The sequence below is a fragment of the Pseudophryne corroboree genome, chromosome 2 (genome assembly GCF_028390025.1).
Source record: "Pseudophryne corroboree isolate aPseCor3 chromosome 2, aPseCor3.hap2, whole genome shotgun sequence".
Lineage (NCBI taxonomy): Eukaryota > Metazoa > Chordata > Amphibia > Anura > Myobatrachidae > Pseudophryne > Pseudophryne corroboree.
Window position 1 is genome coordinate 316,028,203 of NC_086445.1, and position 14,324 is coordinate 316,042,526.

Below are 14,324 nucleotides of genomic sequence, written 5' to 3' on the forward strand. Positions count from 1 at the left end.
GTGCACTGCAGGGGGGACAGATATAACATGTGCAGAGAGAGTTAGATTTGGGTGTGGTGTGTTCAATCTGCAATCTAATTTGCAGTGTAAAAATAAAGCAGCCAGTATTTACCCTCCACAGAAATAAAATAACCCACCCAAATCTAACTCTCGCTGCACGTTACATCTGCCTCCCCTGCAGTGCACATGGTTTTGCCCAACTGCTAAAAAATTTCCTGCTGCGATCAATTGGAATTACCCCCAATATACTGACATTCATAATAATAATGAATAATTTTATTTATATAGTGCTCTTTCTCCAATATGACTCAAAGCAATTAATAGATAGAATGAAGATAATACAGTACAGAAACAATGAAGTACAGAACAGCTTTTCAGAAAATACAGAAGCATGTAGATACTAAAGGACATTATGGAAATGCTTGAGTAAACAGTAAAGACTTGAGTCTGTTTTAGAAGGATCCTAGAGTGGGGGCCTTTCAAACTGTATGAGGAAGCAAGTCCCATAGAGTCAGAGCCGCATGAATAAAAGCTTGACCCCCAGATGAATTACGGAAGATTCTAGGTACTGCTAAAAGTCCTCCATCTACAGATCGCAATAATCGAGTGGGGCAGTATGGGGTCAGTAGCTGCATCAGGTACCTTGGGACCTGGTCATGCAGGGATTTGAAAGTGAGTAAGCCAATCTTGAAAACAATTTGCCATCTTACAGGCCACCAGTGGAGGAAGTAGAGAATGGGCGTTATGTGGCTGGAACGGGCTGGTTGGTTAATAGCCTGCCAACTGCGTTTTGTACCAGCTGTGGTACAATTCTTTTGCTGGGAGACCAAGGTAGAGGGCATTGCAGTACGCTAATCAAAATGATACAAGTGCATGGATGACTTTTGGTAGATCTCCAGATGGAATTAAGAGCTTGATTCTGGATATGTTCCTCAGATGAAAGAATGAGGATTTGATTGTTGCTGGTATCTGATGTTTTAGTATCAAGTTACCATCCAGGACACACCAAGATTCCACACATGATCAGTGTTTTGTATTTCTGAGTCCCCATATGTAAGTCCAGTTGGTTGGCGATATTGCAGGCTTGTCCTTTGATGGTGAGCTTCTATCATAAGGACCTCTGTTTTTGCAGGATTCAGTCGCAGACAACTGGCACTCATCCACTCCTGCAGCTCAGCTAGACAGCCATTTAGGGTTGTTATATGGTTCTCAGTAGCCGGAGCAAAGGACAGATACAGTGGTGTATCGTCTGCATAGCAGTAGTAGAACAGGCAATGGCATCTGATTATTCCATCCAGTGATAGCATGTACACTGCAAAGCAGCAAGGGAGATAGCATAGAAGCTTCTGGAACACCACATGGCAGTGGCAGTGGTACTTGTGACGATGAGTATAATCCAGACTATACTCTCTGTGACCTTCCGGTGAGAAATTATTTGAACCAGCTAAGGACTGTGCCATGCAGTTGACATTGACCATATTGACATCATGTAGACAGTGATGAAATGTTGACATGTTAGAATGTTAACATATCATCTCTGGTGGGCCAGTGATGACTTGCCTGCTCTTGGTGGCTGCAGCAGCATCTTCCTGGTCTCACCGGTCATATGACCACATCACTTCTAGGTCAGATCACGGATCCTCCGGCATTCTGGTAAGCATTTCTCCGCTATCCCTAACCCTAATTTCTATCCCTAATATTAAATCTCCCTCTAGTGCTTGATCCTAACCCCTCCACCCCCCAGCAGACTAATCCTAACCCTCCAATCTGCAGCCTAACACTACTGACAACATTCTGACACTGTCAAAATGTCACATGTTGAATGTGACACATTGCCTGTCATTGACATTTTAACAATATCGACAACATAACTGTCAGCATTGTGGTGTGTTGACATTGTTATTGGCGACTATTTCACTACATCCCACTAAAATATAACGTGTTTACACCTGGTTTACCCCTAACAATCCCTCACAAAGCATGCACAATGACATGTTCATAAAATTGGTCATAAAATTTGATATTATATGTATGTTTCATTTAGAAAACAACTTTCCTCTACTTGTCTGTCGTCCTGTTTCAAATATTTGTTGTTGTCATCCAAGTATATAATTTTAACATACAACAGTTGGCTACTTAACTTATACTATACCAGTGGCTGCCACAGCATATTGTATTAAAATATACTGGTATTGTATTACATTTTTCTTGTATAATAAACAGAATTTCTCAAATGAATAAATAAAATCGAAATCTGTTAAATGTATGCACATATGGGCCCTCATTCCGAGTTGTTCGCTCGGTAATTTTCTTCGCATCGCAGCGATTTTCCGCAAACTGCGCATGCACAATGTTCGCACTGCGACTGCGCCAAGTAAATTTGCTAAGAAGTTTGGTATTTTACTCACGGCATTACAAGGTTTTTTCTTCGTTCTGGTGATCGTTGTGTGATTGACAGGAAGTGGGTGTTTCTGGGCGGAAACTGGACGTTTTATGGGAGTGTGTGAAAAAAAGCTGCCGTTTCTGGAAAAAACGCGGGAGTGGCTGGAGAAATGGGGGAGTGTCTGGGCGAACGCTGGGTGTGTTTGTGACGTCAAACCAGGAACAAAACTGACTGAACTGATCGCAGTGGCAGAGTAAGTCCCGAGCTACTCAGAAACTGCTAAGAAATTTCTATTCGCAATTTTGAGAATCTTTCGTTCGCAATTTTGCTAAGCTAAGATTCACTCCCAGTAGGCGGCGGCTTAGCGTGTGCAATGCTGCTAAAAGCAGCTTGCGAGCGAACAACTCGGAATGACCCCCATTGACATGTATGCTGACTGCTGACTAATGTCATAGGAAACTTTAAGTTAATATACTGTTACGCTTTAGTCACTTAAGGATGAACATATCTGGGGTTTTACTGAATTATGGAGTCTATGTACTAAGCCTTGGAAAGTGATAAAGTGGAGAGAGATAAAGTACCAGCCAACCAGCTCCTGTCATTTTTCAAACACAGCCTGTAACATGGCAGTTAGGAGCTGATTAGCTGATACTTTATCTCCGTCCACTATATCTCTCTCCAAGGCTTAGTACATAGGGGGTAATTCCAAGTTGATCGCAGCAGGAATTTTTTTTAGCAATTGGGCAAAACCATGTGCATTGCAGGGGAGGCAGATATAACATGTGCAGAGAGAGTTAGATTTGGGTGGGGTGTGTTCAATCTGCAATCTAATTTGCAGTGTAAAAATAAAGCAGCCAGTATTAACCTGCACAGAAATAAAATAACCCACCCACATCTAACTCTCTCTGCACATGTTACATCTGCCTCCCCTGCAGTGCACATGGTTTTGCCCAACTGCTAAAAAATTTCCTGCTGCGATCAATTGGAATTACCCCCAATATACTGACATTCATAATAATAATGAATAATTTTATTTATATAGTGCTCTTTCTCCAATAGGACTCACGGCAATTAATAGATAGAATGAAGATAATACAGTACAGAAACAATGAAGTACAGTACAGCTTTTCAGAAAATACAGAGCGCATGTAGATACTAAAGGACATTATGGAAATGCTTGAGTAAACAGTAAAGACTTGAGTCTGTTTTAGAAGGATCCTAGAGTGGGGGCCTTTCAAACTGTATGAGGAAGCAAGTCCCATAGAGTCCGAGCCGCATGACTAAAAGCTTGACCCCCAGATGAATTACGGAAGATTCTAGGTACTGCTAAAAGTCCTCCATCTACAGATCGCAGTAATCGAGTGGGGCAGTATGATATCAGAAGCTGCATCAGGTACCTTGGGACCTGGTCATGCAGGGATTTGAAAGTGAGTAAGCCAATCTTGAAAACAATTTGCCATCTTACAGGCAGCCAGTGGAGGGAGTAGAGAATGGGCGTTATGTGGCTGGAACGGGCTGGTTGGTTAATAGCCTGCCAACTGCGTTTTGTACCAGCTGTGGTACAATTCTTTTGCTGGGAGACCAAGGTAGAGGGCATTGCAGTACGCTAATCAAAATGATACAAGTGCATGGATGACTTTTGGTAGATCTCCAGATGGAATTAAGAGCTTGATTCTGGATATGTTCCTCAGATGAAAGAATGAGGATTTGATTGTTGCTGGTATCTGATGTTTTAGTATCAAGTTACCATCCAGGACACACCAAGATTTCACACATGATCAGTGTTTTGTATTTCTGAGTCCCCATATGTAAATCCAGTTGGTTGGCGATATTGCAGGCTTGTACTTTGATGGTGAGCTTCTATCATAAGGACCTCTGTTTTTGCAGGATTCAGTCGCAGACAACTGGCACTCATCCACTCCTGCAGCTCAGCTAGACAGCCATTTAGGGTTGTTATATGGTTCTCAGTAGCCGGAGCAAAGGACAGATACAGTGGTGTATCGTCTGCATAACAGTAGTAGAACAGGCAATGGCATCTGATTATTCCATCCAGTGATAGCATGTACACTGCAAAGCAGCAAGAGAGATAGCATAGAAGCTTCTGGAACACCACATGGCAGTGGCAGTGGTACTTGTGACGTTGAGTATACTCCAGACTAAACTCTCTGTGACCTTCTGGTGAGAAATGATTTGAACCAGCTAAGGACTGTGCCATGCAGTTGACATTGACCATATTGACATTCATCATGTAGACAGTGATGAAATGTTGACATGTTAGAATGTTAACATATCATCTCTGGTGGGCCAGTTATGACTTGCCTGCTCTTGGTGGCTGCAGCAGCATCTTCCTGGTCCCACCGGTCATATGACCACATCACTTCTAGGTCAGATCACGGATCCTCCGGCATTCTGGTAAGCATTTCTCCGCTGTCCCTAACCCTAATTTCTATCCCTAATATTAAATCTCCCTCTAGTGCTTGATCCTAACCCCTCCACCCCCCAGCAGACTAATCCTAACCCTCCAATCTGCAGCCTAACACTACTGACAACATTCTGACACTGTCAAAATGTCACATGTTGAATGTGACACATTGCCTGTCATTGACATTTTAACAATATCGACAACATAACTGTCAGCATTGTGGTGTGTTGACATTGTTATTGGCGACTATTTCACTACATCCCACTAAAATATAACGTGTTTACACCTGGTTTACCCCTAACAATCCCTCACAAAGCATGCACAATGACATGTTCATAAAATTGGTCATAAAATTTGATATTATATGTTTGTTTCATTTAGAAAACAACTTTCCTCTACTTGTCTGTCGTCCTGTTTCAAATATTTGTTGTTGTCATCCAAGTATATAATTTTAACATACAACAGTTGGCTACTTAACTTATACTATACCAGTGGCTGCCACAGCATATTGTATTAAAATATACTGGTATTGTATTACATTTTTCTTGTATAATAAACAGAATTTCTCAAATGAATAAATAAAATCGAAGTCTGTTAAATGTATGCACATATGGGCCCTCATTCCGAGTTGTTCGCTCGGTAATTTTCTTCGCATCGCAGCGATTTTCCGCAAACTGCGCATGCACAATGTTCGCACTGCGACTGCGCCAAGTAAATTTGCTAAGAAGTTTGGTATTTTACTCACGGCATTACGAGGTTTTTTTCTTCGTTCTGGTGATCGTTGTGTGATTGACAGGAAGTGGGTGTTTCTGGGCGGAAACTGGCCGTTTTATGGGAGTGTGTGAAAAAAAGCTGCCGTTTCTGGAAAAATCGCGGGAGTGTCTGGAGAAACGGGGGAGTGTCTGGCTGAACGCTGGGTGTGTTTGTGACGTCAAACCAGGAACGAAACTGACTGAACTGATCGCAGTGGCAGAGTAAGTCTCGAGCTACTCAGAAACTGCTAAGAAATTTCTATTCGCAATTTTGAGAATCTTTCGTTCGCAATTTTGCTAAGCTAAGATTCACTCCCAGTAGGCGGCGGCTTAGCGTGTGCAATGCTGCTAAAAGCAGCTTGCGAGCGAACAACTCGGAATGACCACCATTGACATGTATGCTGACTGCTGACTAATGTCATAGGAAACTTTAAGTTAATATACTGTTACGCTTTAGTCACTTAAGGATGAACATATCTGGGGTTTTACTGAATTATGGAGTCTATGTACTAAGCCTTGGAAAGTGATAAAGTGGAGAGAGATAAAGTACCAGCCACCAGCTCCTGTCATTTTTCAAACACAGCCTGTAACATGGCAGTTAGGAGCTGATTAGCTGATACTTTATCTCCGTCCACTATATCTCTCTCCAAGGCTTAGTACATAGGGGGTAATTCCAAGTTGATCGCAGCAGGAATTTTTTTTAGCAGTTGGGCAAAACCATGTGCACTGCAGGGGAGGCAGATATAACATGTGCAGAGAGAGTTAGATTTGGGTGTGGTGTGTTCAATCTGCAATCTAATTTGCAGTGTAAAAATAAAGCAGCCAGTATTACCCTGCACAGAAATAAAATAACCCACCCACATCTAACTCTTTCTGCACATGTTATATCTGCCTCCCTGCAGTGCACATGGTTTTGCCCAACTGCTAAAAAATTTCCTGCTGCGATCAACTTGGAATTACCCCTATAGGGCCTAATTCTGAGTTGATTGCAGCAGCAAGTTTGTTAGCAGTTAGGCAAAACCATGTGCACTGCAGGGGAAACAGATATAACATGTGCAGAGAGAGTTAGATTTGGGTGTGGTGTGTTCAAACTAAAATCTAAATTGCAGTGTAAAAATAAAGCAGCCAGTATTTACCCTGCACAGAAATGAAATAACCCACCCAAATCTAACTCTGTCTGCAAATGTTATATCTGCCCCCCTGCAGTGCACATGGTTTTGCCCAATTGCTACCAAACTTGCTGCTGCGATCAACTCAGAATTACCGCCATAAACCGCTTAGAGCAGGCATGTCCAAACGGGAGGTCTTCTGTATGCCGAATGTCGGGATCCCGATGCACAGTATACCGGCGCCGGAATCCCGACACCTGGCATACCAACAACTATTCTCCCTCGTGGGGGTCCACGAACCCCTGGAGGGAGAATAAAACAGTGTGGCGCGCGTATCGCGCCACCGTGCCTGCAGTGTGGCGAGCGCAGTGAGCCCGCAAGGGGCTCCTTTGCGCTCGCCACGCTGTCGGTATGCCGGCGGTCGGGCTCCCGGCGCCGGTATGCTGGTCACCGGGAGCCCGAGCGCCGGCATACCGTACTACACCCTGTCCAAACTGCAGCCCTCCAGCTGATGTGAAACTACATATTCCAGCATGCCCTGACACAGTTTTGCAGTCAGAGAATGCTAAAGCTGTGTCAGGGCATGCTGGTATGTGTAGTTTCTCAACAGCTGGAGGGCCGCAGTTTGGACATACCTGGCTTCGGGTGTACAATAAAATAATAAAGTCAAAGTTCAAGAGGTGCAGTTACATCACATTTACAAGACAATAGCATAATTATATGGAAGATTACAGTGCAAAGCTATTTGCTTACGTACAGGAATATTCTGTTCAGTGTCTGGATGTTTGTTCTTTCACAATCAGAGATCCATGTAATTTACAGAAACATTAAGGGTATTATTTAACAATGTGCATGAAATATCAGGAAAGTGGTATTAGAGTGCACAAACAGCAGATATGCCACTTGGTTTTACCTTGTTTGGGGGGAAATCAATAAATGTGTGCGTAATATTCAGAGATTAAGCAAATAACGAAAACACTATCTGTGGTTTCGCTACAATATATTACCTCTCATTGAAAGATAATCGATTTGGAAACAACTGAGAACATTTCTACACGCCAAAAGTACTGTACAAGCAAAGGTGTAAATGTAACAACTGAAACAATGTAGAACAATTTTGCAAAGTTGTCTAACTCACAAATAAACACAATTCAAGAAATATATGAAAGGGGATATTTAGTTGTAAATGTTCCTGACACTTTCTTTTCCCTTGTTTGCACTATCATGTGTGACTGACATTTACCATATGGTATGTGCTCCGAAGCCTGTACAATAGAAATGCAAATATGTACATACATGCTGTGCTATATCTTTTCTGACACACCATATGGGACCATATGCCTATCATAATCCATGATATTTATGACAACGTACAAAGAGTGACACCTCACCCCAACTATAAACAATATCACCATTCAAAGTAAGATTTGAGTCCTAATGGAGAGAGAGCACTATAGAAAGAAAATTATTATTATTATTATTATTAATAATAATAATATTATTACTATGATTATTATATTATAATTAGTAGTATTTTTCATTATTATTATTTGCCTTTTAATAGTTGTCAAAATACAGGGGAGATGTATCAAACCTTTAAAAGAGAGATACAATGGAAAAGGTGTCCATAGCCACCAATCTAGCAGACTATAAAATGTCCGTTAAAAGCTGGTTGCTATGGGCAACTTCTCCACTTTATTTCTATGGAAAGGTTGCTACAGTACATCTCCTAATCAGATGCGTTTTGCAGAAGTAGTGGCACAGTGCTGTATACTATAATAACCAGAGCCTCTGGCACAGTCATTGCACAGTAGGTGCTGCAGGTCTGTTCCAGCCCAGTGGCACATGTTATTGGGTGTGGTGCGGTGGCCCAACAGTACCAGGCAGGGCACTATGCACGGAGGGGCTGCTGACTGCCAGCACCGGACAGGGGACGGGGCAGAAGCCAGGTGGGCGTGACCTCCACCTCCTCCTAGCCATCAGTCAGTCAGTATCCCGGTGGGATACGCCGCGAGGGGAGGGGTGCATGTTCCTCACTCACCTGCAGGTGGGACAGGCGGGCTCTGTGCTGCTGCTGCGTTACACTATTACCCTGGGAACCCGGGCAGGAGACAATACGCTGTAAGTGATAGTCTGGGCTGCCTGGCACAGCCTGCACCTGGAGGTAGCACACACACTGTAGTGTAACAGGCGGGTTATTGTGCAGCAGCTGCAGGCGTCACACATTGCTGATGTGTAGCTAGTAGCTGCTGCGGATCGGACTCACACAGCAGCCGGGACATTGCAGTGGATACGGCGCTTAGTAAGTTGGAGGAAAGTTTCGCTAGGTGACTCGGGTGTGATTCCGCGCACAGCGGCTGGGAGTGTGTCCTGCTGCGTGTCCCCCGTGTGACTGACTGTCCGCTCTCTTGCTGCGTGTTCCCCGTGTGACTGTCCGCTCTCTTGCTGAGCTCTCCCAGGCTGGCGTTCCTGAGGGCAGTGGTGCACTGTGTTTGGGAGTCTGTGTATGGGATACTTGTTTCAGAGTAACTTGGGGCTATTAAATAAGTTGTATTGTAATGTAACTGTTCTCGTTAGAAAGCATTGGGGTACTGTAGGTTTGATGTCAGGTTGCTCTGGACTGTGAGGTGCTCATCAACTTCTCGATGAATGGACGCAGTGTTTAATATGCATATGATGCCAGCACCATGGGAAACTTGCTGTGGGCTGCTATTTGTTGTATGCAGCAGGTTTCTTGTTTCAGCTTGTATGTGTTCTAGCATGCAGATGTTGTTTTATGTTTTCACAAGCAAAATGTTTGTGAGAAGATTGTTATTCAGTCAGTATATGACTTAAGGGGCTATTTATCGAGGTGTTTTTCCAGAAACTACAGTTCTGCATAAGTTTATGTATCCCCAGTTTAACTCGGGAGCTTTCATAGAAACCTCCTGCTCTAAAGGCTAGCTATTGGTGCAGATTGCAGTCCCCATTGCTATCAATGAACTTTAAGACTACATCTGATCTGACCCATATGTACAAACCCCAGTGGTTTTACCAATCCAGTCAGATAATGTCAACCACTTACTTTATGCATTTGAAGACATTCTTGCAGCAGAACGGATTATGATCCCTTAACCACAGCCTCCAATTTAATATTAGTACATATCATTGGTAATCATATAAAAAATATCACTGCTGCAATGTACATAAAAAATATCAGATATATGTTGGTGTATTTCTCATTTTTCATGTGTTACGTGTTGGGCTAGCATTTTATTCTTTAGTGCTAACCACTTTGCACAATATCTCTGCATCCCTCCCCTTTAGAATGTAAGCTTTCACGAGCAGGGCCCTCTTCCCTCATGTGCTTTTCCATCTTTGACTTAACCTATCTTCTTTTTAATACTCCCTTTGACGACAACAAATTCTAGTTTTCTGCTGTCCTGATATTTATTTCAGTGTCATCTGCTAACACAGCTATGTTTACATACCCTGTACTGGTCTTATATTGTCTTAAACTGGAAGTCACTGTTTTTTCGTTTTGCCTATTTTTTTATGTACTCTGTAATTGGGCGCTGCGGATCCCATGTGGCACCATATAAATAAAGAATAATAATAATAATGCTGTGACAGAATTTATGGGTAGTCTCCCTGAGGTTTTAATCTAATTTGGTGCTTGTACAGTGCAACCATAGCTTGTTCAGGGTCACAATACTAGCACAGTGGTTAGTATTGTGGTGGTGCATGATTAATTTTCTGGCCAGGGCACTATCTTTAATTTTTATGTCCTCCCGTGTGTTTGATCCACTTTCCTCGCATTGTCCAAACAAGGGGGTGTTAGGGTTAGGCACCACCGGGGAGGTTTAGGTGGGGGGAGGGGGTTAGTGTTGGTATACTTTCCAAATAGGTGTTGGGAACCTGCGTGTTGGCATGCCGCTGTCAGTATTCTGTCTGCCGGCATCCCAAGTTCCGAGATCCTGATACCAACCCAGTTATGCTTGGTCTGCCATTGATGAGGTGACTGCCATCATTTTTTTTTTTCAGCATGGAATTATGTTAACTTTTGACAATACATTTTCTATGACTTTAACTATGTATAGAGAGAGTTTAAGCATATAGGGGTCTATTCATTAAGCAATGAAAAGAGTGAAGTTGCCCATGGCAATCGATCAGTTGCTACGTTTAATTTTATAGAATGCACGTGATTTATGTTAATTTAATGCTCATTGGTTGCCATGGGTAACATCTCAACTCTTTTTTTCCCCACTGCTTTATGAATAGACCTCATATTCTCTAGGCCAGTGGTAGCCAACCCTGGTCCTCCAAAGCTACCAACAGTTCACATTTTTCCAGCTCACCTAGCATGAGCACAGGTGTACTCATTACTCACTCACATTTTAACAGATCCAAAGATGGAGCTAATTACTTAACATTTTCCAGGTCTCCTCACAGAATTATAAGTTAACTGTTGGTAACTCTCGAGGACCAGGGTTGGCTACCCCGGCTCTAGGCAGTAGAAGGATTTAGTGTTCACGCTAGGTTGTTTTAGCAGGGCGCCGCGCCCTGCCATTTCTGCGGCGCCCTGCTAGAACAGCCGCCCGCTTTCTGCCCTCCAAGCGTGTAAAGATGCAGTGTGCATGCGCGCGGCATCCATTCACGCTGTGAGAGAGCATGGGGGAAGCCCAGCACCTCCGTAGGTGCTGAGCACGCCCCCAACAGTGACGCCCTCGTCTGTGGGCTGAACCGCCCACTTTTATTACATGTATTGACCACGCTACCCATTTTGCATGGCCACGCCCCTTTTTGGCGCGCGTCTGATTCCCAGGAAGAGTCTTTCACAAATGTGGAAGACCCCTTTGATTCGGCCGGATCAAACTCTCAGAGACAGCGGTTATCACTACCCCTGTCCCTGTGAGTCCTCTTTAGTACATAGAATGCGAAATTCTGTTTACAATGAAAAAAAACAAATAACAGCGCAGTACGGACTGTTAATTGCGGAAATACATAGATCCCTTAAGCCTGTTGCGGTCATAGATCAATGGGTCGATGGTCAAAAAGTGGACAGGATCATCAGATCGACATGGAAATGGTCGACACGTGAAAAGGTCGACATGGCTTTTTAATGTGTTTTTTTTTTTTTTTTTTCTGTGTCCAAATTTCCCTTCCATCACGTGTACCGCTTTGCTCGTCATCCTTCAGGCAAGGTGCCTTTCTCCGCTCGCACAGGTTATTATTCCCAGTTGTAGTCCACGTGGATGGTAAAGTGCTGAAAATGAAAAAAATCTTCAAAAAAACCTCATGCCAACCTTTTGCGCCTGTAGACCTTTTGACTACGTCATCCATATGCATGTCGACCTATTGCTTGTCAAGCTTTTCATTGCCAACCTATCATCCGGATACCGCCTGTCGCAGGTACATTGAGATGGGTGTCGTTCTATGTACATGGCATGGCAATTGTAAATGGTAAATAAGTTGATAATTCATATGGAATAGTGAGCATGCAGATATCCTCTCATGGTTGCCAAGTTCCCAAGAGCAATGTTGTTAAGTCTAACATGAAGCGCCTCTAATTGCTTAGTAATGAGTAAGTATGGGCAACATTGTAAACAATGTAATCTGTATTCATGTTTGTTTCTTCTTTATAATTGACTTTCCATTATAGGTTTATGATTGTTTGTTTATCAAGCTGTCAGTGTAATGAACGTACATACTTGTAAAGTTGTTTTTTAATTTTTTGTCTGATTTATTTATCTCTAAACACATCAATAGAATTGTTATGCATTTTTGTTTTGATAGAAAAATCAGACATGTTTCTGTTCCTCAGATTGCCATGGAGTGGAATGAAAATTCGGAAATCTCATGCGATTTCGCATTTTCTGAAGCACGGAGATGGGTTGAGGTAAGGCTATTAATTAACATGTTACCTCAATTTTAGCTGAAAAACACTGAGGTGGATTGCTGAAGATACTGTAGAGAATTCCGTGTCATCATGTGGTTACATTCCACTGTTCTTCCTTTAAGGCATGATGTATGAGACACAATTGCGTAATGGTTCTTTTACTGGATGCATGTTTCAAAATGCAGGAATGAAGGCGTTTGTTAGTTTTCTAGGCTCCGCTATGAAAGCTAAACAATATCCAGGTCCCCTTAAAGAATAGTGATAGAAAACTTTGATGTCTTCGTGGTTGTGAACCTTTTTTTTTGTTTTGTTTTTTTAACTGAATAGTTTTAATTACATGCAAAGAAATGTGTGATGGGATGATACCAGTTATAGAGAAATAATAGAAGACTAATCTTCAGATGTTGGTATATTATGTTCTAAGCAAACCAGCATAAAATTACCCGTAAGTCAGGAGACCAATATATTGTCTTTCATAAAGGTGGACACTATACACTTGGACAGTTATGTGCCAGCTGGTGTATGCCAATAATAATTGTAGACCTAAACCCAGGATGATTTGCTATAACTACCAAATATACCATCAGAGAAGCTTAACATACCAGCCTGCGTCTCCCCAAGAGGCATTACACCAGCCATCTGTAGACCAGTTTTTACAGGCATTCAATTAGCCGGGAGGTTTTCAATCTACAGACTGTCCTTACTAAAAAAGAAATAATAAAAAAAGAAATTACTTAACCATGTTATTTTCCACTAATTACTTCTGTAACCCAGTTCTCAACATCTTAGCTCTTCGAGACCTACAGTATCCTTAAACATCTTGAAACAGCAGAGCTATTAACATGTCCAAAGTGGGGTTTGTAAGTCTGTTTTCAAGAACTTTTATTTATATATATATATATATCTGGAAGTATTCCTTTCTGAAAAGAATGCTTGCTTCATATACAGTTGGGTTGTCTGTGTAATATCTGATGTCTGCAATATAGCCTCCTATAACGCCGACACCAGCTAACATGTTAAGTGCTGTGCTCCAGTGTCAGGAAATAAAGTAAAGCTTCGTGTTATGATTCCAATGGTATGACTGCTTTCTATACATAAGACTCCTGTTTTCTTTCAGGGGCCAGCTCCTGTGACATTGGGACTCCATATTTGGTTTAAACAGGAGAGCTCTCTCTCGTGTGTTTGTCTATTGTATAATGGGTTCCTATGTAACATGCATTTCTTGATCAATATAGCTCTGGACATCCCAAATATAGCTCAGAAGTCCATCCATCACTGCAAATGTGCAGTATGTGTTTATATAATCAGTGCAGGTAAAACACTGACTTTTATCCAGGTTGTACAAGATCTTTATATAAACTATTGCATTTGGAGGCTCTTTCCAAATGTTTCCTGGCTTGTATCTTAAGGCCCGTACACACTGGTCGATATATCGGCCGTTCTCTTGAACGGCCGATATATCGCGGGACCGGCGGCCAGTGTGTACGGCCGATACATATGTGAACTCCGTCGTTCACAGACGTATCGCGTCAGCCGCGCAGCACAGCCGACGGCCAATATATCTAACGATATATTGGCGCGTCGCTGTGTGACGACCGCCCGTACACATGCTGCGGCGGCCGACTGTGATTGACAGGTGAACTGGGCGGGCGCACGCCCGCCCGCCCAGTTCATGACGTCAGTCCCCCGACGGATCGGGCAGTGTGTATGCACAGCACACTGCCCGATCCGTACATAGATATATCTGCAGATCAATTGATCTGCAGATATATCTACTAGT

General features: G+C 42.7%; 1 protein-coding gene across 10 annotated transcripts in view; it reads left to right on the forward strand.

The window, feature by feature from the left end:
- The first annotated feature begins 8,660 nt into the window (after positions 1-8,660).
- LMO7 (LIM domain 7) overlaps positions 8,661-14,324 on the forward strand; it is a 311,711-nt gene continuing 306,047 nt past the window's right edge. For 5 of the 10 annotated variants that reach the window (XM_063952951.1, XM_063952954.1, XM_063952956.1 and 2 more), the window contains exons 1-2: positions 8,662-8,787; positions 12,470-12,544. In XM_063952951.1, the coding sequence (XP_063809021.1) occupies positions 12,476-12,544 (69 nt within the window). In that variant the 5' untranslated portion in view covers positions 8,662-8,787; positions 12,470-12,475. Of the gene's footprint in view, positions 8,788-8,845; positions 8,969-12,469; positions 12,545-14,324 lie in introns of those variants that run through there. The other 5 variants (XM_063952955.1, XM_063952957.1, XM_063952959.1 and 2 more) reach the window with 3 other exon arrangements.